Raw genomic sequence first — 27,412 nt, 5'->3', positions numbered from 1 at the left:
GGTGCTGGGGGTGGGACTGGGGTTTATGCTCACAATCAGGAACCTTCAGTGGAAATCAGTAGGTATATATTAATCACAAAGCATGCTACCATCTTCTCAATAGCAGGAGTATACTTACTGCCACATGCACTAATGCATGTGAAGTCACAAACATTCTCCACCTTAGTTAGGGCTTATCCACCCTTGCTTATCTAAAATCTGTGCTCCTGACAGCAGATAAGATACCTTTCTCCAGATCCTTGGGCATGAATGTGGATGGCACATCTCACAAGAAAGATGCTGCAAAACATGTCTTCCCTAAAGAGGGGAAGCCCACCTGTCATAAATGAGATAACATGATTTTGCCAATCCCCAGGAAGGGAAATGGATAGATTTCATAGCAAGAAGGGCAGAAGACCAGCAGTTGATGGTGATATATGTGCTATAGAATAAAGTTGTATTGAATCTTTTGCAAATTTGCATTTTCTGCTACAATTGATACAAATCAAGCTACAGGTTTAAAACAGAAGGTAAAAAAAAGTGAAATCAGTATGTAGTCATTGGTACAGGTCTGCTACTCACCCTCCCCAAATCCCAGCATTTACAGAAAAAGTAATTAATAGTAATACTGTGTTTGCAGATTGACTAAATATTCTTACTCTTTTTATAGTAACACTGTGTTTGCAGACTGACTAAATATTCTTACTCTTTTTATAGTAATACTAAGTTTGCAGATGAACTAAATATTCTTACTCTTTTTATAGTAATACTGTATTTGCAGAGTGACTAAATATTCTTACTCTTTTTATAGTAATACTGTGTTTGCAGAGTGACTAAATATTCTTACTCTTTTTATAGTAATGCTGTGTTTGCAGAGTGACGAAATATTCTTACTCTTTTTATAGTAATACTGTGTTTGCAGAGTGACTAAATATTCTTACTCTTTTTATAGTAATACTGTGTTTGCAGTGACTAAATATTCTTATTTTTTATAGTAATACTGTTTGCAGAGTGACTAAATATTCTTACTCTTTTTATAGTAATACTATGTTTGCAGAGTGACTAAATATTCTTACTCTTTTTATAGTAATACTAAGTTTGCAGATGAACTAAATATTCTTACTCTTTTTATAGTAATACTGTATTTGCAGAGTGACTAAATATTCTTACTCTTTTTATAGTAATACTGTGTTTGCAGAGTGACTAAATATTCTTACTCTTTTTATAGTAATGCTGTGTTTGCAGAGTGACGAAATATTCTTACTCTTTTTATAGTAATACTGTGTTTGCAGAGTGACGAAATATTCTTACTCTTTTTATAGTAATACTGTGTTTGCAGTGACTAAATATTCTTATTTTTTATAGTAATACTGTTTGCAGAGTGACTAAATATTCTTACTCTTTTTATAGTAATACTATGTTTGCAGAGTGACTAAATATTCTTACTTTTTTATAGTAATACTAAGTTTGTAGATGAACTAAATATTCTTACTCTTTTTATAGTAATACTGTATTTGCAGAGTGACTAAATATTCTTACTCTTTTTATAGTAATACTGTGTTTGCAGATTGACTAAATATTCTTACTCTTTTTATAGTAATACTGTGTTTGCAGAGTGACTAAATATTCTTACTCTTTTTATAGTAATGCTGTGTTTGCAGAGTGACGAAATATTCTTACTCTTTTTATAGTAATACTGTGTTTGCAGAGTGACTAAATATTCTTACTCTTTTTATAGTAATACTGTGTTTGCAGAGTGACTAAATATTCTTACTCTTTTTATAGTAATACCGTGTTTGCAGATTGACTAAATATTCTTACTCTTTTTATAGTAATACTGTGTTTGCAGAATGACTAAATATTCTTACTCTTTTTATAGTAATACTGTGTTTGCAGAGTGACTAAATATTCTTACTCTTTTATAGTAATACTGTGTTTGCAGAGTGACTAAATATTCTTACTCTTTTTATAGTAATACTGTGTTTGCAGAGTGACTAAATATTCTTACTCTTTTTATAGTAATACTGTGTTTGCAGAGTGACTAAATATTCTTACTTTTTATAGTAATACTGTGTTTGCAGAGTGACTAAATATTCTTAATTTTATAGTAATACTGTTTGCAGAGTGACTAAATATTCTTACTCTTTTTATAGTAATACTGTGTTTACAGATTGACTAAATATTCTTACTCTTTTTATAGTAGTACTGTGTTTGCAGAGTGACTAAATATTCTTACTCTTTTTATAGTAATACTGTGTTTGCAGAGTGACGAAATATTCTTACTCTTATTATAGTAATACTGTGTTTGCAGATTGACTAAGTATTCTTACTCTTATTATAGTAATATTGTGTTTGCAGAGTGAATAAATATTCATACTCTTTTTTTCGCAGTTTATTCAGTGGAACATCCATAAAAGTGGAGAAAAGGTGTCAGAATATGTCATGACTCCAGACACCACAGGCCCATTTGTACTGTCAGGGTTCAGTGGGTACAAACAGGTTCAGGTTCCACGTGGGCGTCTCTTTGCATTTGACTCTGAAGGGAACTACATGCTTACATGCTCTTCCACTGGTGGAGTCATACATAAGGTAAGTACAATAAAGATAAGGAATATATTGTGGATACTGGTGAGAAAGATTTCTGTACCTGTGCTGCAGCAGACTGTGGTTTGACTTGTAAAGCTAGCTTTAGACACAGTGGCAGTGTAATTGCTAAACTTTGTTCCATTGAAATGAATGTAGTTTTGTAGGTTCTTACTAAGATTACAGCCAAAGAAACAATTAAGAAGCTTAACCACTTCACCCATTACTGATGAGAAGCTAGCAGTGTTCCCATTAATTAGATGGTCACCATATACCCTGGTGAAAATTTGCAATCACCCAATCCAGTCATAAATGTTTGTAAGGAAGTACTCTGCTTGATATGTAGGGACAACCTAATATGTTGTGTCGGGTACCACTCATGCTGTTGAGTAGTGGTGATGTAGTAGTGTAGGCCTAGGTCTCTGCAACAGGTGTTTGCTTTGCTACTAGTTCTCCATATGTGAAAGAGGTTAGAGAGTGCTGGGTCATTCACAAGATATGGAAGACTAAGCAGAGACCATGCCTCAGGAAGTTGTCCAACACGGAGTAGAGGAACAGGGCTTTTAATCTGTAAATGTAGCTAAGGGTACTGAGACCTGACAGCTTATCTAGTTAATTAAAACATTCATTTTGAAACTAGCAGTGCTGATGCCACTCTTGGACATACCGTGATGTAAATTTCATCTTTTCCTGTGCACACATTTGGCCTCTGTGCTATGTAAGCTAACAAAAACTAAAGAAATGTACCAGAACTCACTGCTGGCATCATGGCAGACATTTTTTCCCAAATGTTAATTGTAAACCTGTTCATCTACAGAAACCATCTCTGACTGAAAAGACTGACAACCCTGACAGCCTTAATATCAAAAATACTAATGAATGCTATACAAATCAAAGCCATTGACACAGGCAGGCTGAAATATTAAAGGAGATTGCAAAAACTTCCATTTTGGAGACAAGCGTATTCAACTCCAGGATATGCAGGCCGCTCTCCACATGCTTCAGCACTCTTGTTGCTTCATAGACTAGAACTGGAAAACAGAGACGGAATAATCTCCAGTTAGCTGACTTAAAGGAAGGTGTTAAAAGGACGACATGCTGGACTCTTCTAGACTGAGAACTTCCCAAAAGCATTACAATTTGCGCAGGATGTCCCAGTTGCAGATGAAAAGGATTGCAGATCTCTAAATCCTCTGCTAACTTCTTTAAACTGTTCAACTTTATTGATAAGGAGATTTATTTATTTTATTTTATTTTTTATTTTACATTTGTTAACCGGGATAGTCCAACTGGATACAAGTCAATTTTCAGTGGAGGCCCGGGGAGAAAAGCTCCAAAGAAACATATATGCAAGACATACAAACAATATATTTTACATATTTCTAGTATATTCGACCAGACAATATAGATCAGCACACATTAAGTCCTTCACAAAGACATATATAATGATTAATACGTATATAAACGATAAAGTATGTTAAATATCTATCTAGAGTCACATCATGCATCTGAATGTGGTATTGCTAAGACTAAACAGCCGTATCAGGAAATTGTGTTAAAGGCAAGAGTTATAGCAGGAGTGGAATAGGACTGAAGTTAGTCTGGTGTGGAGCAGGGATATAACCATTTGTTGCTGAGATGGATTTTGATAGATTTCTTAAATTTGGATAGAGAAGATTCCAGGGTAATGGATGGAGGTAGGGAGTTCCAAATTTTGGATAAGTAAGATGAGTAGAGGGAGTCACTGACATGGTTGTGTGATCTAGTAACTGTTAGTAGTAACTTATCTGTGGAGCGGAGTTGCCTAGGACAGGTATACTAATGATTTAAGTTGCTTAAAGCTGGTGTTTTATTTGGGTGGGAGAGCAGCTTATACGTAATGATAAGTTTATTGTAGATTGATAAATTTGGCAGTTCAAGCCAGTCCAATTGTTTTAGGTTATGACAGTGATGGGTTCTAAAAGATGAGTTATTAGCAAATGTGGCTATTTGATTATAGCAGGTTGCTGGTTTCTGTTTTGGATAAATTTGTTAGGACTGGGGATGCATTAAGTAATGTTGAGAGCAAGTGAGTGCGAGCAACTGTAGTCCTAGCAGTATGGGTCAAGTAGGATTTGTGTTTGTAGAGACTACCTAGCTTTCTTTGAGTGTTTTTAATAGCTAGATTAATGTGGATATCAAACTTTAACTTATCAATGGTGACGCCTAGTAGTTTTATGTGAGATTCGAGTGCGATAAGACTACCATTTTTAGAGTGAATATTGATTTTTCTGTACACAACAAAAGGGAGACCCTTCTAACTCAAGGGTTACAGCATGACATTTCTTTGCCTACTTCAAAAGGAAAGGATGTATGGCAATTCACTAGCTTTTCTTCAGGAATAACCTCCCTACTGCATTTAGATAGTCTGCCATTCAAATGGCAAAATAAAAAAAACTTTCCTTCTAAATCTTGGAATCGGGTACTTGGTCTGTGCTGTGAAATTTGGAAGAAAAAAGGTAAACTTTATGATGCAGAGAAATGAAGCTGTGTCTTTCAGCCAGACAACTTAGGATCAACTATCAGCCAAGACACTGGAGGAGCAGAATATGGAGAATGGGAGTAAGTGGCTGAGGGTGGCTCACCCTTTCTTAGGGAAGGGAAATGGTTTGGCCTACTTTAGTAGCAGCACTTACTGGAGAGAGAGAGGTTCACAGCATGCATATCATGGGCCAGAGACTACATGACACATGTGCAGTAATGCATATGTTCATCTGGAGAAGACATAGCAGGCAGTCATGTCTGCAAGTATGTATTTGCTGCTGGGGAAGGATTAGGAACAAAAAATAGAAGGAAGTCTCTTGGCTACATAGATGATTGTCATTTTGTGACTGGCTTTCACACCATTGATAGAGACCAAATTGGCACTGATGCAGTGAAGGCTAGAGGTTCAGCAGGCATACCACAGAAAAAGATAAAAAAATTCCTAAAGAAAACACAGGAAAACATGTCTGCTGTTCTGTCTTCTACTGGTCATTCAGAACTGCTGTCAAGCTTGGGGAAATTTCCTGTGGTCCCCATTTGCCGTAGATCTTCTCACCTGACTTGTCCTAACAGTGGGGATAATTTTGGATCTGAAGTTACCAACTTATCCAGGAAAGCTTTAATTCATCAACTGTTCCAGGTTCACACCAGCAACTTCTGCACCACTCTGCAGAAGAACAGGATATGGAAACAGTCCTTGCAGTGGTCATCATTGAAGCCCATCCTAATGTACTTCTTCCTGTAGTCTCTTCTCAGCCCATTAGTTTTAGGGCTTATTCACTGAGAAGTCAAGTAATGTAAAGACAACCATAGAAAAACTATACACAAAGAAGTATCTACCCTGATCATAGACTGCAGTAGATCCCTGAAAGGAATGTCTTCCAGCAACCTTTCTAATACCTTGAACTGTGAAGGAGTTCCTATGTATGTTATCTGGCATTATTTCATAAACTGATATTGACCCGATTGTGCTTAGCAAGATCTTTTTCTCTTTTTAGACTCAGTTTTATGAAATTTGTATTTTGCTTATAGTAATTGCCTATATTGCTGCTGATAGAACTAGGTTTATTATTGAGCTTGCTTACACTAAATGTTGTCACAATTACTGTCTATAATTGTCAGTCATCTTTTCAAAGTCACTTAGTTGTAATATAGTGCACATTTTAATTGCCTTTGAAAGTATTACCTCACTATTGAGCTAGTTTACATGCATACAGACATACACGTATCTGATTCTTTATTTGCACGTCTTTACTAGATGATCGAACTGGGCCAAAAATCAGCAAAGGCTTGGAGAGAAACGTTTTAAGGCAGGAAATACCTCAAAAAGACATCAATAAAATCATGTAGCATAGCAGAGCCATAAACATCAAGAACATTATAAGTGTAATCATATGATGTGGAATAAGCATCAGTACATAAAACATGAATGTATAAGGAAAGCATCATAACAGGAATGTATAAGGACAGCATCATATGGTGTGGAATAAGCATCAGTACATAAAACAGGAATGTATAAGGACAGCATCATATGGTGTGGAATAAGCATCAGTACATAAAACAGGAATGTATAAGGACAGCATCATATGATGTGCAATAAGCATCAGTACATAAAACAGGAATGTATAAGGACAGCATCATATGGTGTGGAATAAGCATCAGTACATAAAACAGGAATGTATAAGGACAGCATCATATGGTGTGGAATAAGCATCAGTACATAAAACAGGAATGTATAAGGACAGCATCATACGATGTGCAGTAAGCATCAGTACATAAAACAGGAGTGTATAAGGACAGCATCAGCACATCGTAGCATAAAACAGGAATGTATAAGGACAGCATCATATGGTGTGGAATAAGCATCAGTACATAAAACAGGAATGTATAAGGACAGCATCATATGGTGTGGAATAAGCATCAGTACATAAAACAGGAATGTATAAGGACAGCATCATATGGTGTGGAATAAGCATCAGTACATAAAACAGGAATGTATAAGGACAGCATCATACGATGTGGAATAAGCATCAGTACATAAAACAGGAATGTATAAGGACAGCATCATACGATGTGCAATAAGCATCAGTACATAAAACAGGAATGTATAAGGACAGCATCATATGGTGTGCAATATGTAAGAAGGACAAAGACCATCATGGATTTAAAGGAAGAATGATCAGAAAAGAAAAGTTTAAGATTAGGTTGATATGTAGAATATCTACCGTATCACAGCTCAAGTTTCTATCAAGAGGCAAAAAACTGGTTAAGTATACTGAATATTTATAAGGCAGTGAAAAAGAAGAGCTTATGAAGGGGCAGTAGTACATTGTCAGTTTTGTTTAATTTTTAGGTGTTCATGTAATGCAGTTTTTAAATACACACGACTGCTGCCTATTTAACTGTAACAGATGTTACAGTATTTTAATACACACAGTATATTGAATCCCTGTGAAGATTATGTGACTCATCTTTGAGTACTACGTTTAAGATTTAGAGGCCCTAGTTGTCTACGTGGCATCCCACTGAATAATAGTGCTGTTACAGGGCATTTTAAGTCCTAGGTGGTGATGATTTTATTAGGAAGATATGTTGCAAACTGACCAGACATGTAGCTTTGTTCTGATTTTATTAGTGGACAGGATTGTAAATTATTAAAAAGTAAGATGCTTAAAGAAGGCTAGCTATTTGAAAGTTGCTGGATCAGTCAAATAGGATTTTGCTTTATAGGATAAGCCAAATTTGTATTTATGTTTTTTTTTAATACTTGAAGATATATATTATGCACTCTGATCTCAGGTTCAGAGACCAGCTTAACCATAATGGTTGAGGTCTTCGCCTCCCATGCACAAGGCACAAGGATCGATCCTGACCTCCGACCAATGCCTGTTTGGAATTTCCACATTCTCCCTGTCTGTCTGCCTAAAAGCAGCATGTGTTAGGACTACAGAAAATATATGTGACCAAGCCAGGTATGGAAATAAGGTACATAAGGAAAACTGGTGGTGGAATGCAGACATTCAGGAAGTCATCAAAAGAATGAAGGAGTGCAGGAAGAAGTGGGAGACAGAAAAGACTGACCAGGCAAGGAAGGGCTACTGGTTGACTAGCAAAGAAGCTAAGAAAGAAGTTGCAATAGCAAAGAATAGGGCATCAGAGACACTATACCAACTTCTGGAAAGTGACTCAGTAAGGGGTGCAAAGAAACTATATCAGGTTGCAAGGCAAATATAGAAAGATAAAGAAGATAGTCAGACACCTTTCATAAGGGATGCCAGCAACAACCTGCTCACCAGTCCACAGGACATCAAAGGCAGATGGAAGGAGTATTTCCAGCAGCTTCTGAATGAAGAAAACCTCACAGAAGCTGTACTGCCCCAGAAACAGCCTACAGTGAGTGATGAAGAGGAGCCCCCCCCCCCCAGAAGAAGTAAGAACTGCATTAAGCAAAATGAAGTCAGGGAAAGCAGCAGGTCAGATGAGGTCACAGCAGATAAGATAAAGATGCTGGGTGAGATGGAGGAGAAAGGGCTCCTAAGGGTACTAATAGCAGTGTGGAGAGAAAGGTGCATCTCAGATGACGGGAGAATAAGCATACTCGTACCAGTGTACAAGAACAAAGGGGGCATACACAATTGTGGGTAGCACAGAGGCATCAAACTCCTATTACATTGCATGAAAGTTCTGGAGAGTGTGATTGATAAACGGGTATGCAGAGTAGTAGAATGTAAGATGTGAGATGAGCAGTTCAGATTCAGATCAGGATGCAGCACAATTGACCTGATGTATGCAGTAAGGCAGACACTTGAGAAGAAGCTAGAGATGAGAGAGGCCAACTGGGGATTCCTAGATTGTAGAAAGCATATGACAAGATCCCAAGAAAGTTGATCTGGGCAGTACTGCAGTTTTTTGAAGTCCCAGAAACATTGGTAGAATTAGTGTAGGCTGTGTACAAGGACACACTGACTCAAGTACGATCAGTGTTCGGCCTCACAGGGGGGTTCCCAGTGGGAGTGGGTGTACACCAGGTTTCAGCTCTGGGCCCACTGCTGTTCATCCTGGTGATGGACTACATTAGCAAACAGGTTGGAGGGTACGAATCAACAAAGTTGCTGTATGCAGACGATGTGGCATTACTGGCAGACTCTGAGCTAGAACCTCAGTAAAGGATAGGAGAATGGAATGCAAAACTGAAGGCACATGGGATGAAACTAAGCACAGATAAGATGGTGGTAATGACAGCAAATTGGGGAAATCAGAAGAAGCTGAGAATAGAGATAGAAGGGAAGATAGTGGAACAGATAAACAGCTTCAAGTATCTGGTAGGGGTGGCTGAGGAGAAGAGAAATCTTAAGGAAGAGGTCAAAGCTGGAACTGGAGAGGCTGCAGCCAACCGGCATATAATGTCAGGTGTAGTCTATGACAGAAGAATGACAAAAAAGCTGAAAAATAAGGATTACATGACAGTGGTGCAACCAGTACTACTGTATGGTACAGAAACCTGAGCAGTAAAGGCAGAGCAGTTGAAGAAGTTAGAGGTGATGGAAATAAAGTGCCAGAGAAAGGTGGTAGGATGCACACTGTGGGACAGATGAAGAAATGAGGATGTAAAAGCAGAAGCCAAAATAGCACCTATTGCAGAAAAGATCAAAGAGAACAGATTACGGTGGTTTGGACACATGCAGAAAAGCAGAAGGCAATCTGACGAGGAAGATTTGGGACAGACAGGAAGAAGGTAAGAGGAAGCGTGGATTTCCCACAAAGAGGTGGATGGATTGTGTGAAAGAAGATCTGTGACAGTCAGCCATGAGTGTTGGAAGAAGGCAAGAGTGTGGCACTGAATCGAGAGAGATGGTGACAGTTCGATACCCTAACCCCATGTAGAAAAATGGAGAAAAGGGGGCTGATGATGATGTATATGATGCACAAAAGTTATCAATGTTTACACCCAGGAGCTTTGTTTGATATACTTGTCATATGTTAATTTTAGTAGACAATAGTTTAAATTGTCATTGTCAAACCCAGAAGTTGTTTGGGTGAAGACCCCCCCCCCCCAACACACACACACACACACACACACACACACACACATATATTTAGGACTAGATGGTGTTATATTAGCCATTTTTATAGTGCATTAAAACTGTTGACCAGTATTGTTTTTCATTGTTTCAATTTACTATTCTACCCATTGTAATTGTAAAACAAGCTTACTTCAGATTGGACACTCAGACGTAAAATGCATCACAGTAAATGCAAGGGGTCTTAACACCTTGCAGAAAAGGCACAACTTTAGCCCAACTTTTTAGTGGGAAGGGATGAAGTCCTGGCTACAACACAGCCTTAAGCTGTGGAGGAGGTAGGCAGGCAGGGAAAGTGTGATTTAAATAGTTGCCACTGCCCCACCCATCCTGAGGAAAGACAAGGTCTGGGCCACTGCAATGCTGGCACCTACTGGAGAGAGTGCTATGCAGCATGAAGCTCTGCAGGCCAAGAGCATGGGCTTAACTTTGCACCACAGCTTTCATTGAGCAGGGACAGGAGTGCACACAGCCACAGGGAAGGGTGTAGCGGACCATGACATTAGCCACCTGGGGAGGGTTAGGCCAGAAAACAGGAAATACTCCTCTTGGCTGCATGAAAGACAGCTATGCTCTGAACATTAGTGCTGTAGTGGCTGACCTAGATAATGCAGTTATATAAAACATAATTCCAGTGTTGAGGAATGAAGGGGAAGTGGCAACTAGTGCTACATTGTCAGTAGGCATGAGGAATGGGATAAGAAGCATTAAAAAAGAAAAACAAATAGAAAGATTCTTGCATAAACAACGTTTTCATTTTGCCTTTTTTCAAGAAACAACAAGTGACAGACATAGCCTGCAAATATGCCAGGTGTCATCTGGGAAGATGGCCAGGTATCAGAGTACATAGCTCAGCACCTTCCTTGAAATGCTGAGTCTTCATTTAAATACATGACTGGGTAGGTTGCACTCTTGCAGCCAGCATAGTGATGGGGGAAGAGGTGAACATTAGCAGAAATGAGTACTTCATCAGGATTTATAATTATTGATTAATTTGTGGTCCTAATAATGACCTCCCTTCATTTTCATCTTTTTTATTCAACTCTTTTGGTAACTGCAACCCACAGCTTACTCCCAAAATCATGGTTAGTGACTTTAACAGCATTCTCTGCCCTGCAGTGTGGAGAAATGATACCTTCCAGCAGAACAACAAGAGAGGCTCAGGGTACTCCAAGAGAGGCTCAGGGTACTCCAGCTATTATAACAGGATCATGAGCAATTAATATACTTTATTATCCTTCCCCAGGAACCAGAATTACTTCTTTACCTCTTCAGTGCCTAACACAATGGGATGTATTATTGGTCGCTGACCAAACAGTTAGTGTTGGCATTTGGCACCATGCAAATTCTCCCATGTCTTTTCTTCAAGACCGTGAAGCTGTTTGTACATTTAACCCTCATTCTCACATGTATACTTCCAAAGTGTGGAGAGCTATCACACTGATTCTGAAAGTCAGGCAATCCCTTGATGTCTTGATTAAAGGAGTGGAGAATTTCATTGCTTTTTAACCCACTTGCAAAATAGGAAATTTCCAAGAATAGTAAATTCACCCCAGGGATCACGTCAGTCGCCCTGCTAAACAGGGATTCAGGGAAGTAAATAATGTGGGAAGAAATATCCAGGGAATTGTTGTGGCTAGGCTTGTATAGGCCCTTGGGCCGATAGCCTAGTACCAACCTATGTCCTTATTCTCGTGGTAGGACAAAATTAAGTTAGAAATTTAAAATAATTGTAATACTCCAGAAAGACAGATGAATGGCTGTTGTGGATGCCAGCAAAAATGAAGTGGGAGTAGCTGTGTGTCGGGAATTTTAAAGTGAAGAAGCATTTGTAGACTAGCTTTTTGGAAGATCGAGAGACTCGACCAAGCAGTACCATTGTCCTAGATATGTGACAGTACACTTGGTAGATGACAAACAATAACACAATTTGATAAAATAGTCAGACAGCTTCCCTAACCAGTTCATGAGATGTTCTCTGTTTTATGGGGTCACTTCAACAAAGTCCTTAGATTCAAGGTGCAGTAGTTTACTGTGAGCTTGGAAATTCACTAAGTGAATATCCTCTTCAGCCAATAGGGGTCGTGGGTAAGGTGTACAACCAAAGGCAGCAAGACTGCAAAATGGAGATCAGTGATGTTGTATACAAGTAGCATGGCTGTCGGTAGCCCAGTCACAAATGTGGGGGTGGGCGGAGTTAAAGCCTCCTGGATAAATGCCTTAACTTGTTTATTTGCTTCCCTATGTATCTGTTTGTTCCCTGGGTGGGCGGACTGGTCTTTCACCCTTTATTAGTCGTGACCTGAGCTGCAGGGAGCACAACAGTTGAAATGACACACTGGTAATGCTAAATGCATGCATACCAAGGTAAACTGTAACAATGAGTTCCTTTCATTTCCTTTGTCAGCCTCAGCAGAAAATCAAGTTTTCCCCAATCTACAGCAGAATTTTACTGGAGAAACATTTGAACACATTGACAAGCAAGAATTTTGCTCTAGCTCAAACAGTCCCCACTTCTCTACTAGGACCTTTCTGATCAGGTTGAGGTACATGTCAGTAGCTGTCCTAGTTATTCACCTGGCCACACTCCACATAAGGAAGATCGCGTGGTACCTCAGCAAGCTAGGTGAACAATCCAGACAGCCTTCAGGTCAGGAAGGCTCGCTACTATTCTGTATTTCACTTTATTTGTATTTCAATATACTTTCATGAACTATTTTTATATTGTATTGTATTATTTTGGAGCTTTTCTTTTCTGGTCTCTGCTGAAAATGGACACTTGCTCAGCGAGACCAAACCCAGTCAACAAATGTCAAATAAATAAGTGCAAATCTCTAGACAGTAGTATGCATCTCTGTCTTGCAGAATACAGTAGCATATCATCTCGGCTTGTCTTCAAGCAGCTTGCATAAGTGAAAATTAGAAGAGTTATTTTATTGAACATTGTAAGGAAATGGAACATGCCTGAGATGGGCTTGTTTACTTCTCAAGCGTGCCATCAAGTCCAGATATTTTGCTCCTGACTTACTTGCAAAGGATAGCTCAGGCTGTTAATACCTTCTTTATTGCTAAGAACATGGGATATCTAAATGCCATCTTTATTGCTAAGAATATGAGACACCTTAATGCTATTCCTCTCATCTCAAGGGTTTACCTAAAGGCAAAAAGGCAAGGCTCACTGTGATAGTAACAAACTGGATAAGACAAGGTTAGTTCTTTAGTTCTCACTGTTTGTTAAAAATGCACAAGGAAGACTAACTATTCCTTTCCTGCAATTACACTGTGCTAATCAGTTTGGGCCCCTTGTCCTTACAAATTTCAGAGTCCCTGCCTCATTACATGGATGATATTAATTTAATATCTCAGATACATATTTTCTACAGAAGTAGTTTGTATGCTACAGAAAGTTTAACATGAAAATAATATTGTACTATTGGAAGAGGATTAGTATGTGGTGTGTCAGTAGGCTGCATGTCTAAAGTCTGTTACTTATGATTGAAAGTAGTTTGATTACTATCAGACTGACAGTTTAATAGCAACTATCAAAATTCACTGTTTTGCTTTTAGTGTTTTATAGCCCCCCCCCCCTGCACCCTCCCTGTAGTGACATGTGCTCACTCATCTTCTGCTACTTAAATACTCAACTCTGAGATCACCATTTCTTGAAGAAAAGTGAATTCACCAAAATACCAAAAGTTTGATCTTTTAAGAAAAATGAAACAAGGCACACAGCTGTGATTCACATTAGAATGTTGGTCATAATTGACTCACAGTTAAAACTTGCACTTGTGTAACCTCAGCCTGCACTCCAGTGATTCTGCAATGCCTCTAAGAACATTTAATTAGGAGTTAGTTGGTGCTCTATCGGCGTTCATTTGTCAGCCCTTTCTCTTTACCTGTGGATTCCACTGTTTGCTGCCTCTGCTGTCAAACATTTTCTTATAGATGCATTATATCTGAGGCCTCCAGAAGATGCATTCTGCCTCCTATAGACCCAAATTTATCACTGAAATCTGAAACTCAGTTCCTTAGAGCCTTTCATCTCTACTGCACTGGAAGTTCCTGTCACTGTAACACAGTTTTCTCAATGCACGTCACCTTGAGCTAAGAAAATTAAACAGGCATTCATAGGGGCCAGGTGGCATTCATGATGACCCCTTCTTCATGGTCAGTGATCTGAGAGCTTGCATTAAATCAAAATGTTCAACTGCCTGTCTTCTAACCCCCCAGAATAAAGATGAGAGGAGTTTTACTAACAGCTGATATGCTTAGATAGATGAGAAGTGAGACCAAGAATGAGGATTTCAGAACACCAGGCCAACTCTTTATTTCCTTTATGCAAAGTGAGCAGAGCAAGCCTGTGGTCCAGCAGTGTGTAAGTAGCTGACAAACTGCGTTACATATTATGACTGTCAAGAGACATCTTTGGAAAGACAAGTCAGAGCCCTTTCCACCAAAGTAGCCACCAGTACTATAGCTATCTCTATAAACATATACATAATGTTCTGCAATAGCTCACTCTTCAAATCTCTTTTGTCATGTATGTAGGTAGCAGTTTGCATCTAAATTTAGTTTAGTCACACTTACTGACTTTGTTCCTTCATTCCAGTTAATGTCCAGGTCAGAACATTACTTTTTATTTTTCTTCTTTTCTGTTTTGGGCAGTTTAGGTCTTAAGTGCTTCTCCCCAAGTCTTTTTTTTCTTCATTGACATGGTTGTACTTTTTAGTTGTTCTGCTATACTTTTGCTATTAGAAGGTTTCACTCATTTGGCGTTAACAGTTATGTGCTGTTTGATTGTTTTTGAGCATGTTAAGTAACAGAGAATAGGGACTTTAAGGAGTGTAATTGTGTGCACAAAATTTCAACACAGGACAGGCATTCCCCACTCAGGTGTAATAGATAAACACACTCAAATTGGCATCTATCTGTATGTTACCAGATGGGTAGCAAACTGGCTCACTGATAGAACCCACCTAGTCAAAATAGGGGAGGTCACCTCAAGCAGTCGACCCGTAATGAGTGGTGTACCCCAGGGATCAGTCTTGGGGCCTTGGTTGTTTGAGATGTACTTTTCTGAGGTGCAGGCCAAAACCAGTGGGCTATGGCTGACCAAGTTTGCAAATGTCTGGCAGCTGGGTACTGTCATCAGTTCACCTAGTGATGTGAACATCCTCCAAGAGGGTCTCACCCAAACATATGACTGGTGCCAGAAACATGGCCTCAAACTGAATGCCAAAAAATGCATCATCATCCCCTTTGAGGAGAGTGCATCCCCACAAATTATAACATTAATACCAAGGTCCTAAGCCTGAAATCAGTCGTGAGGGACTTGGGCACCCAGGTTGATAGCAAACTGACTTTTGACCACCATATTGCCTCTGTTGTACAGAAAGCTTTCTGCATGGCCCACCTCATTAATGAGGGTATCTCATCCAGGGACAAGGTGGTCATAACATCCCTGTATTCTTCCCTTATAAGACCCATTATTGAGTACAATGCCTCTTTCGGCGTGTACCTGACAAAGCACATGCAGCAGCTGGGGAGACCACAGAGGTTCCTGACCAGGAAAATCCAGGGCCTCAAACATCTACCCTACACAGATAGGCTAAAGGCCCTGTCCCTCTATTCAGTTTCCTACAGACTCCTCAGAGATGACCTCTGTCTGGCATACAAAGCGATCTCAGTGCCGCCTTGATGGGACTGCTGCATATCTGCAAGTCAAACTCCACTCAAGTAACCTGCACTTGCGACCTCAACCTGATCTGTGGCATCAGTAGGACTTGTTGGTGGGGCAGATTTGTGTCCCAGAGACTCCCCCTTCTGTGGAATAGAGTCTTGCTTCATGTCAAGCTGAGTACCTCATTAACGCTTTTTAAGCGCAACCTGGATAACTGAATGGGGAACAGAAAATACACCCCTGGGATTCCACCTGTGTCCCTGCTGGCCAGGGGCATCGGGTGCTGACTTGTCAGAACATGGGCAAAATTCTTGGCTAAGCTTGTAAGGGACTCAGGGCCAGTAGCCTAGCAACTTCCTAGGATCCTATTCCTTATGTGTCCTTTACTTGGATGAGTATTTTTTTACTGACTTTGATATATTCTCACCTTCTGCTATTAAAGTCAGAAAAGAATAAGTTGTTGTCTAAGCTGGAACACTGCTATGCAGCCATTCCCAATGAAACTTTGACCTTGAGGACCACACCTCAGACTTTGTCATTGACCTCTAGGGCTGAGGCTTAAGCTTCCAGTGATGACCCTGCTAAGCAAAAGGAGAAGGACAGAAAAAAGAAGCATAAAACTGGTAAGTTAAGAAATTCTTATCCAGGTTAGCCAAGAGTAGAAGAGATATTAACTTCTACTTATTTATTTTTTGGTGCATCTAAATTCCTTTGAAAGATTTAATAGATACATCTCCTTTTGAACTTGCCAGAAGCAATAGTTTATCGACTTTCTTAGATTCTGAGGTACATAGAATTTTTGCATCTTTTACACCATTATCAGTACTATCCTTCCAAAGGTACACCATTTTTTCCATAGAACCTACACTCGCGACCTCATCCTGAAAAGATAGTGGAGGCCTTTGATATGGAAAGAATTTCTTGTGTCGGTTATGTTCTCAATGTTGGGACCAGAGCCTTTGGGGTCAGCTTTTCCATTAACTTTTCTATTGACTTCAACTGTATTAATAATTCTGTTGCCACTCTAACTCCCGTCATGCATAAAGGACTGAGCCAGTACATAGATGCAGGTGCTGATGGGATCTGCTTTCCAGCTCACGGGGTCAAAATTCTGCTTGTCAGACCTTGGGTCAGTGGATACCTTGATCCTGTTATTGGCATTCATGTAGTTGGTCTCAGTATTAGTACAGTCAGTGTTGGCATTTGCCTTGGGTATCGGGCCAGGGCCCTGGACCTCATGTTTAGCCATAAGCATCATGATTGACAACAAAAATGCATATTCTGTATTTCTTAGTGCCTTTCTTACTAAGAAATTAGTCTCTACAGAAGGTATTTCTTTGTTGGGTCCCTTAGCTGTCCACCTTTTCATTTAGCAGGACAGGGAAACAAAAGCCTTTTACAGAACCCATTGCAGCTTTCTGCACTAGTCCAGTCTGTCAGCTGTAAGGTCTGTTAGTAAGCACAATTGTAAGAGGAGGCACCTGTAATCTCCCCCCAGGACTCCACCATCCCATATGTTGAGGGCAGGGAGTGATTGAGTCTCCACATCCCCCCTGGCTGACCCCACATTTGCTGAAGTTTTAGGGATGATGATGAGACACAGATGGGATTAACCCTCAAACTGAACAGCCTTTCCACAAAGTATTCTGTAGGCCCCCCCAACTGTTTTCCCATGTGGTACTTCTAGTTAATAACGTGGGCCAGCTTGTCAACAAAACTACTTGGGAAACCTCTGATGTTATGACACCTGTCCTAAAGAGACTGGACAGGACACGACAGGACAGGATCTTTCAGCCTCCCAAAGATTGGATCTTCTGGGATAACACTCCTAAATCAGACTTCATTATTGCTGTAGCAACCCTAAGGGGTCTCTACTTTACAGAGTCTGCCTATCCATCTACAAGCTAAGGAATCAAGTTTCATGCACATTTTTTAGGAAGCCCATTTCTATCTCCTTCACATATATTCCTTGAGGACAGTAAGCTAAGTATCTCCCATGTTAAGGTTCTAGTGAGAGATGACTGACGTACCGAATCAGCAGTGAGAGATGACTGATATACCGAATCAGCAGTGAGAGATGACTGACATACCGAATCAGCAGTGAGAGATGACTGACGTACCGAATCAGCAGTGAGAGATGACTGACATACCGAATCAGCAGTGAGAGATGACTGACATACCGAATCAGCAGTGAGAGATGACTGACATACCGAATCAGCAGTGAGAGATGACTGACGTGCGAATCAGCAGTGAGAGATGACTGACGCATCGAATCAGCAGTGAGAGATGACTGACATACCGAATCAGCAGTGAGAGATGACTGACGTGCGAATCAGCAGTGAGAGATGACTGACATACCGAATCAGCAGTGAGAGATGACTGACATACCGAATCAGCAGTGAGAGATGACTGACATACCGAATCAGCAGTGAGAGATGACTGACATACCGAATCAGCAGTGAGAGATGACTGACATACCGAATCAGCAGTGAGAGATGACTGACATACCGAATCAGCAGTGAGAGATGACTGACATACCGAATCAGCAGTGGGAGATGACTGACATACCGAATCAGCAGTGAGAGATGACTGACGTACCGAATCAGCAGTGAGAGATGACTGACGTACCGAATCAGCAGTGAGAGATGACTGACGTACCGAATCAGCAGTGAGAGATGACTGATATACCGAATCAGCAGTGAGAAATGACTGATACCCGAATCAGCGGAGAGATGACTGACATACCGAATCAGCAGTGAGAGATGACTGACATACCGAATCAGCAGTGAGTGATGACTGACATACCGAATCAGCAGTGAGAGATGACTGACATACTGAATCAGCAGTGAGAGATGACTGACATACCGAATCAGCAGTGAGAGATGACTGACATACCGAATCAGCAGTGAGAGATGACTGACATACCGAATCAGCAGTGAGAGATGACTGACATACTGAATCAGAACTGGATGAATTGCCAGCTGAACAGTTCTCGGACAGTGGCTGTATTATAAATTGCTACCCTCGCCATGTTTCCTCACAGTTCTGCAGATAGTTCAGCAAGGGCAAGACTCAGTCTGCTGTGTGTGCAAGTGCCACCGTCCACAACACATCTATTCTAGGACACAGTGGTACTCACATCACCAGTGTTTTTGACTTTGTCATCTTCCGTTAGGCAGGATCTTTCCCTTGTAAAACATGGTACTGCAGATTATTCAGGCTCAGACAGTGTCAGCATTTTCTGTACCTCAAATGGGAGCAACTGTATACATGGTATCTTTTACCAGATTGTATTTGAGAGTGGTGTCACAGTTATGAGATACCATGACATAGCATATCAAGACTTTCAAGACTTGCAGGTTATATTTAAAGTGGTGGCTTCAGACTCCAAACCTGTAGTTGCTGTTATCATGGATACCTGTTTTGTAGCATGGGGAATGGTCATTGCTGGAGGTTGGCAGTGCAGGGCTTAAGGACATAGACAGGACACTTTGCATATCAATGTCTAAAGATAAGAACAGTCCTCATCTCACTGTAGGCATTTTAGGACTCCCTGCCCTAAGGTGCTACAGCAGCCCACACTGACAGCATGATAGTCGTTCGATGTCTAAGCAAGCAGGAGAGAACTCATTCCTACCCTGCTCTGTTGAGAAGCACTAATGATATGGGAGTTGTATATGTCAGTGGGTTATATTCTGATTGCTAGTCATTTCTGGGGAAGCCAGTTCTCTAGCAACCACTTTTAGATACTACTTACCGATGTTTCATGAGTGACCCGTAAGTTCTGATGTCAACAGGGAATCCTTGCTGAGACCTTTCTTCCTCCCTAACCAGTTCCTGGTATAGCAACTTGTTTTCCTCTTTTTTTCTTCAGGGGTAAAATTCCACAGGTGGTGTCATCCAGAATTGCCCTCAGGACTCTAGTGACTCTGTGTCTTGACTGATTCTTCTTGAGACTTCTGGCTGGATATATGAAGTTTGATGTCATCACCATACAAGTAATTTCTGCATAATGGGTTAGATTCTCATTTTGTCACTTTGAAATTGGTTGAATAGCAGAGACTGATGTCATTAAGTATGCTAATTATGGGACTTGTATACAGTTGGTTTAGAAATTTAAAGCTGTTCCTGCTTCTGTAACTGGGTTAAGCTGACTTGAGAAAGAGAGAAAGTTCTAAAATATGTTAGTCCAGCAGCCTTGTACATATTACCAAGGACTTAAACTTCAGAACTAGAACTGCCATTCTAAACAGAACAGTAACCTAAGCATAAGCCTGTCAGTGAAGGGATGATTCAGTCGTGTACTGTTTTGGTGATTGCTTTTAGGGTGGCCTTCCTAATTAGGATCTTTCAAGAATCAGGTACCCCAGAGGTCAACATGTTCTCCACAGACAAAAAGCAGTCCTTCCTTCCCCTGCTCTTCTGTGTTCAGCACTGCAAACTGGAAGTTGCAATGGCTGTCTTCTTTCTTCTGAAGCAGACAAGATTCTTCTCCTACCTTTTCTACTGATTCCATGCCTCCTCACAAAATTCGGAAAAGGAAGCTCACCCAGGGTGGCTGGGAGGGGCATGGCTGTACAGGTGCTATTCTATCCTGCTGTAAGTCACAAGAATCCCCACTCCATGAGACAGTTCCATCTTTGGGGATAACTGTTGCTGTAGATCCCATTATCTGGTTGGACTTTACTGTAGATGTTTCTAATATAATTGTTGACACTAAATTGCTCTCAGTTCATTACATATAATTTGCTGACTGGAAGAAGCTCCCCATTTGGGTAGATAAAAAATTTTCAGCTGGATCTCACCTACTTCAATTACTTGTTTGACTTTAATTTTACTTATGTCCATGGTCAATCATTTCCACCATCCTATCACATCACTACATTGTGGACATCAGACTTTTGATATAACACAAGCTTGTGAAGCAGTTCCTTAAAAGACTTTATTTATATTTATTTATTTATTAACATTTGTTGACCGGGAAAGTCCACTGAGTCTGAGACCCATTTTCAGTGGAGGCCTAGGGAGAAAAGCTCCACAAAACATTACAGTGACAACAAAGTTTAACATAAGCTTAAAAAGTATTACATGTTAAAGACGCAGAAGAAAACATATTTCAAAAATACAATTTACAGGATTTACTTCAGCATCTTTTCCCACCTATGAGTAATCATCTTTACCTAGAAACATGACTTCATAATATAGGCTTGTCCATACCATCCCCTATTTGAACCATCTGGTTTGTTAGCTCGGAAGTAGTTTGTGATGGCCATTACCTCTGCCTACAGGCTTTTGGAGTTGCACACCGTTATTTGTACGCAACCCTGTTTTTAAGACAAAACTTGTGTTTAGTAGTTTTAGAACTGCCCCTCCACTTATCTGTTAATTTCTCTATTTTCTTTGTGCCAGCGGTATCCGAGGTGAAGATAGTACTTCATACCATCAAAATGAGTTTTATCTGAAGAAGGTGCACAAGTTCTGTAAGGCTGAGCAGTATCTTGCGTGCTTTGTTGCAGATATGAAAGGCCGTTGCTAAGACTGCATCCGTATGCATTGCAACGGTATTCTTTTGCCATTAGACAGCAAACTTCCCTCAACCATTGCTGTCAAAGTTTACTCCACCAAAAGTGTGGCTGCTGTCAGTGCCCATTTCAAAATGTGTCTATTATGGTCATTTGTGCCATGGCCTATTATGTGGTGATGCACACTTTCACCAGCTACAAATTCTTGAACCGTGATTTTAAGATTTGGATGTCCGTTCACACCTCATGGCTTTAGAACTTAACCTTCTTAAACCCTTGCTTTTTTGACTGTATGGCTGTTGCCACCCTTGGAGGTTATTTACCATTTTGGAATTTTGTCAGCTTTTACCTCCTGAAAAAGGACCCTCAAAATAAGATACAGCAGATATGTGAGCACTCATAAATCAGTTGATGCTTGAGAAAGTTCTCTACTGTACAGTATGATTTGCCGAATACTGTTACCATGGGCTTGGACAGTACCCTTATGCACAGTTGTAAACAGATGACGTGGTGCATTTGAAGTGTGTAACAATGATGTGAGAGTGTTCAATCTCGCCGTTTGTTCTTACACATGGGTTCGGAGCCGATCCTCGGCTCCGTGTCGGCCGCTTGCAAGCTCTGCATCGAGAAGAAGCTCGAGACAACCTAATACCCACAATCCCCCTCTGCCTTTACCTCAGATCTAGTTTGCCGCTGCAGCGTTCGCATCACTGGGTCGAGCTCGAACAACTAAAGCTAAGATTAAGATTTTTTTCTTGTTATTTCAACTAAATTTCTTCTGTAAACTTTGTTTAGTGACTAAGTGTGTGTGTGTGTGTGTGGTACGGTTGAGGAATTCTCGGTTCCGTTTAAGTTTAATTTTAAACTTATTAGAGTTTCCCTCTGGGCCTACCACCCCTTTCTGATTTGACAACTGGATAGACATTTTTTTTTATTTAACTGGATTTGACAATATCACCGGATTTGACTTATACCTGGACTTGACTTCTCACCCTTTTTTCCACATAGGTTTAAGATGTCTGAGAAGACTAAATCTGGATTTAAGCGTTGCCAATGTGGGCAAAAAATGTCAGTTACTGACAATCATACTTCCTGCGTCTACTGTCTTGGCTCTCTCCATCTGCAAGAAGACTGCTCTATTTGTCATTCTTTCAGTGGGAGGGTCATGACAGATAGGCCCAGGAAACTCATGGATAGGGGTTTATTGAAACCTTCCTTTCAAGAGGCTCTGGATGCTTCAGACCAGGCATCCAAATCCTCGAAGGAATTGAAGACGTCGGAGCCCAAGTCATCGGCTCCGAGCTCTTCGGTCAAGGTTCGATCACCGGTTCCACAGACCTCGGGGCCGAGTGTTCAACTGTTGTCAGTGTCCGAGCCTCGAGTCTTGGAACCGGTGACGGAGCTCCCTCCCCCGCCTCTGTTGAGGTCGGCTCCGTCTTCGATTCCTTCGACCCGTTCTTCCAGGCCCCTCTCCGACACCGATGTTGACCGCGTGGTGCAGAAATTACTGGAGAATACAGCCTTATCCAAACTTATCTCGGTTTCCACCCAATTGGTGTCGAGACTTGAAGGCCTTCCATTATCTCCATCTGTTCCTCCTCCGAGACCTGTCCAGTCTTTGGAGCCGGAAGAGGCTGATCTACTGATTGTGGAGCCCTCGGTGCCAGAACCGTCCTTTTCTCGGTCGGCTCCGTTCACCTCGACTCCGTCGGATCCGGTACCGGAGTCTCGAGCCGAAGATCCATCCTTGGTTCCGGGACCGAGAGTCGAACCGATGTTTCGTTCCGACTCTCCCTCTCGGGCCTCGGCTCGGATCGACTCGGCTCCGTCCTCGGGTCGATGCCTTGTGCCTGTTTCAGGATTCTTCCCATTTCTTCGAACCAGGAGATACCTCGACTCGGGACCCGGGGGCCTTCGATCTCATGAGGAAGGTGTTGTCTACCCAGACAACCACATCAGTAGAAGCAGCCTCTCCTCCCCATAAAGGACCGTTATCCTCCTCTGCACCAACGGTCACATCCAAGCGTCGAGCACCGGTGTCTCAGCCACCCCTGGAGGGTGCCCCCTCTTCCTTGGAGGCTTCTTCGGATGCTCCCCCCGAAGAAGTTCCGAGGAAAAGATTGTGTAAGAGGAGACACTTAGATTCTCCACAAGAATCATTGACATCGGACACTGACTTGGATGAGTCAGAAGGGTCCCCAAAGTCACCTTCAGAGGATGTCTCTTTTGCTGACATCTTGGAGATCCTAAAACAGAGAGGTGATTGGCAGTCCCTTCCCCCTTCTGAGGATGTGTCAGTCTTGCTGAAGGCATTCGGTGCTCGCCCTTCCTCCTCCTGGGTCACTCCGCCCTTCGATGAGTTAATGGAGCTGATTGCTCAAAGGGCGTGGGAGACACCTGACATGGTGGAACCAGTCCCTAGAAAGCCTAATAAGTACATTACTGCACCCCAAAACAAGGCTTACCTCACAAAGGGAGTTCCAGTGGACGCTATGGTGGTGGCAGCGGCCACGAAAAAGGAGATGTCGGAATCTTCCTCATCTGTCCATCCGCCTAACAAAGATTCTAGGACTATGGACAGGTACGGGAAGCGCATTTTTAGTTCAGCGGCTTTTTCTATGCGATCCCTGAACTATTTGACCCACTTTACACGTCTACAGAGGGATCTAATCAAAGAGTTAGGAGATACCCTCCAGGGTACTACAGATGCTGCTGTTTCAGAGAAAGTTACAGCACATCTCAATACCCTTACATCCATTGTTAGCTCATCCATGAGGCTGATCTCATATGCAGCCGAAGGATTGAGTAGGGCAGCAGCTTCAGCGATTGCTCTTCGTAGACAATCCTGGATGCGCTTATGTTCATTTGCGGAAGCCTTCAAGTCTTCCTTTACTAATGCCCCATTTGATGGTGCCACACTCTTTGGCCCCAAAGTAAAGGAGACCCTTACCCGGTGTGAACAGGAGGAAAGACTCTGTCTGCTGTCGGAGTCCGTTTTCCACCCCATCCAGACCGTACCCCAAAGGGCAACGCGGTGGAAAAATGTGGTTTGAAAACCCCAAGGATCTTTCCCAGGCACGCGGGGTGATGCCCTCTAGAGGCAGGGAGGGGCAGAGGTGGAAGACGCCGCCCTGGCGGCAGAGGGGGTCCGCAAAACCAAGGTGACAGGGATACACCCCCTGGAAAACCTTTCCAGCACTCCTGAGAGGAGGCCCGACTGTCCTGCTCTGGAGGCAGTTGGGGTCGCTTAGCTTTATACCCTCAGGCCTGGCAGAATCTTACTACAGACAACTGGGTAAAAAGCGTGGTTACCAGAGGTTACAGAATACCCTTTCTATCCACTCCCATTCCAAAGAGAAGACTCCCAGATGTGCCGCCCCATCTGCGAGACCCAGCAGCTATAGAAATTTCAAAGCTGCTAGAAAAAAGAGTCATCCAACCAGTCCCAGCGGACCAAATAGGATTCGGAACTTACTCAAGGTTCTTTTTAGTTCCAAAGAAGACAGGGGACTGGAGGCCGATTCTGGACTTAAGCAACCTCAACACCTTTGTCAAGAAAGAAAAGTAACGAATGGTCACGCTTCAATCGATCCTTCCATTCTTACAGAAGGACGACTGGATGTGCTCAATAGATCTGAAGGACGCATACTACCACATCAAAATGGCCAGGGCGTCCAGAGATCATTTGCTTCGGCTGGGAGCCAGTCACTATCAGTTTCGAGCCCTGCCCTTTGGTCTGACCTCAGCCCCAGGGTTTTCACCAAATGCATGGCAGTGGTAGCATCTCATCTGAGACGCCTAGGATTCCAGGTGTTTCCGTATCTGGACGACTGGCTCCTTTCTGCCACCACCCGGTGTCAACTGATACAGGCCAGGGATTACACTCTACAACTTTGTGTTCACCTCGGAATTTCCGTAAATTTCGAAAAATCTTTACTACAGCCATCACAGCATATCTTATTCATAGGAGCGGAATTAGATACATCATTTAATTCTAAGGCTCCCTCCAGAAAGGTTAGCCTCACTACAAAGCCACATTTCTCTCCTTCTGTCATCCAGAAAATCCCCAGCAAAACTGATTCTGAAGGTCTTGGGTCTCATGGCAGCTTCTCTCATTGCGATACCATTGGGAAGACTGCACATGAGAGTTCTACAATGGCTACTGTTTGCACAATGGTCATTCCAACAGCTACCTCTGACACACGAAATTCTGATTACAAACACATGCAAATCACATCTGACCTGGTGGCTTCAGACTTGCAACCTTTCCAGCGGAAGACCATTTGTGATACCCGCCCGACAGCTACGGTAACCACGGACGCTTCCCTGATAGGGTGGGGGGGCATCTTTCAGGGACAGACAGTCCAAGGCGAATGGACCAATTTGGAGTACAATCTGCACATCAATGTTCTAGAGTTGAGGCAGTGTTTCTAGCGTTGCAACACTTTGCTCCCCTTCTTCCTCTAGGGACTATTGCAGTTCAGACAGACAACATGTCTGTAGTCTGGTACATAAACAAGCAAGGGGGAACCAGGTCTTATCAGCTATGCAGAGAGGCCATGAGAATTTGGCAATGGGCGGAGTCCACGGGTCGCTTTCTGATCGCAACGCACATCCTGGGGTCATCCAACGTCATAGCCGACAGGCTGAGCAGAGCAATCCTGTTGCCTCACGAGTGGTCCCTCAAACAGTCAGTTGCGAAGACGATTTTTCGCAAGTGGGGCCAGCCTTCCTGCGATCTCTTTGCGTCTCCAATGAACGCCAAATGTAGGAGCTACTTTGCCCTATTACCCCCTCCAGGGGAAGTCCCCAGGGACGCTGGTGCACGATTGGCCCCCGGGTCTCCTGTACGCTTTTCCTCCCTTTCCCCTGATTGCAAAGTTTCTGCAGAAAGCCAACAACCTTCAAAGGACGATAATCCTCATTGCCCCATTCTGGCCTCGTCAAATTTGGTTCCCCTTTCTTTTGCAATACCGCATTCGGGGACCTTGGATTCTGGACCCAGAGCCAGATCTACTGACTCACTCGTCAGGAGTTCCTCACCCTCTCTCGAATCACTCCATCTAGCAGCTTGGCTGCTCCGCTTCCTTAGCCAGGTCTGCTTCCCTTACACGGCCAGTTCAGAATATACTAGTGGCTTCTCATAAAGCTTCCACTACAAAGACCTACACTAGTAAATGGAGGCGTTTTGTCTTCTGGGCAAATTCACATCATTTGGACCCTGTCATAGCTCCGTTAAACAAGATCTTGGAGTTTTAACAGAATTGTTCCATCAAGGAGCTTCTCCCGCCACTTTAAGAGTGCAATTGGCTGCCATTTCCAACTTTCATGTGGAAGAATGTGGGCACCTATTATGGCTCACAGACTTTGTAAGGCCTTTTTAAAAGGATCTTTCCATATTAGACCACCAGTTAGAACTCCTACATCACCTTGGAATCTGAACCTTTTACTATCTAAATTGATGTTGCCCCTTTGAGCCAGCCTCCGTTTGCCCATTGAAGTATTTATCGTGGAAGACTCTCTTCTTGGTAGCCATTACATCCGCTAGGCGAGTGTCTGAGCTTCAGGCTCTTTCTATTAAACACCCGTATTTGATCTTTCACTCTGACAGAGTATCTCTTCGCACTAATCCATCCTTTCTCCCCAAAGTTTGCTCTACCAATAACATTAATCAGTCCATTGAATTACCCACCTTTTTCAAGAATCACTCTAATAAGTTAGAGTATATGTTACACAAATTGGATGTCCATAGACAACTCAGGTTTTATTTGGATAGAACAAAGGATCACAGGAAATCTGATCAACTTTTTGTAGCCTTTGCTGACAGCAGGAAAGGTGTAGCGGTTACTAAACAACTCTTTCCAAATGGCTAACTGATTGTATTATATACGTTTATGATTCTGCAAATCAAACCTTATCTGTCAAACCTAAAGGACATTCTACAAGATCAGTGTCTACATCCCTGGCTCATGCAGCTCGCCTACCATTAGACACGATTTGTGCAGCTGCTACTTGGGCTAAACCACATACATTCATCTCTCATT

At 41.9% G+C, this 27,412-nt stretch overlaps 1 protein-coding gene across 1 annotated transcript in view; it reads left to right on the top strand.

Moving 5' to 3' along the window:
- Positions 1-27,412, top strand: part of WDR91 (WD repeat domain 91) — a 1,072,555-nt gene that overhangs the window by 993,247 nt on the left and 51,896 nt on the right. The window contains exon 16 of the mRNA XM_044087550.1: positions 2,371-2,568. Within this exon, the coding sequence (XP_043943485.1) occupies positions 2,371-2,568 (198 nt within the window). The remainder of the gene's footprint in view (positions 1-2,370; positions 2,569-27,412) is intronic.

This window comes from Protopterus annectens, chromosome 11.part0, assembly GCF_019279795.1.
Source record: "Protopterus annectens isolate FY-2018-M chromosome 11.part0, PAN1.0, whole genome shotgun sequence".
In the NCBI taxonomy this organism is placed as follows: domain Eukaryota; kingdom Metazoa; phylum Chordata; order Ceratodontiformes; family Protopteridae; genus Protopterus; species Protopterus annectens.
This window is presented reverse-complemented; position numbering and strand designations above follow the sequence as displayed.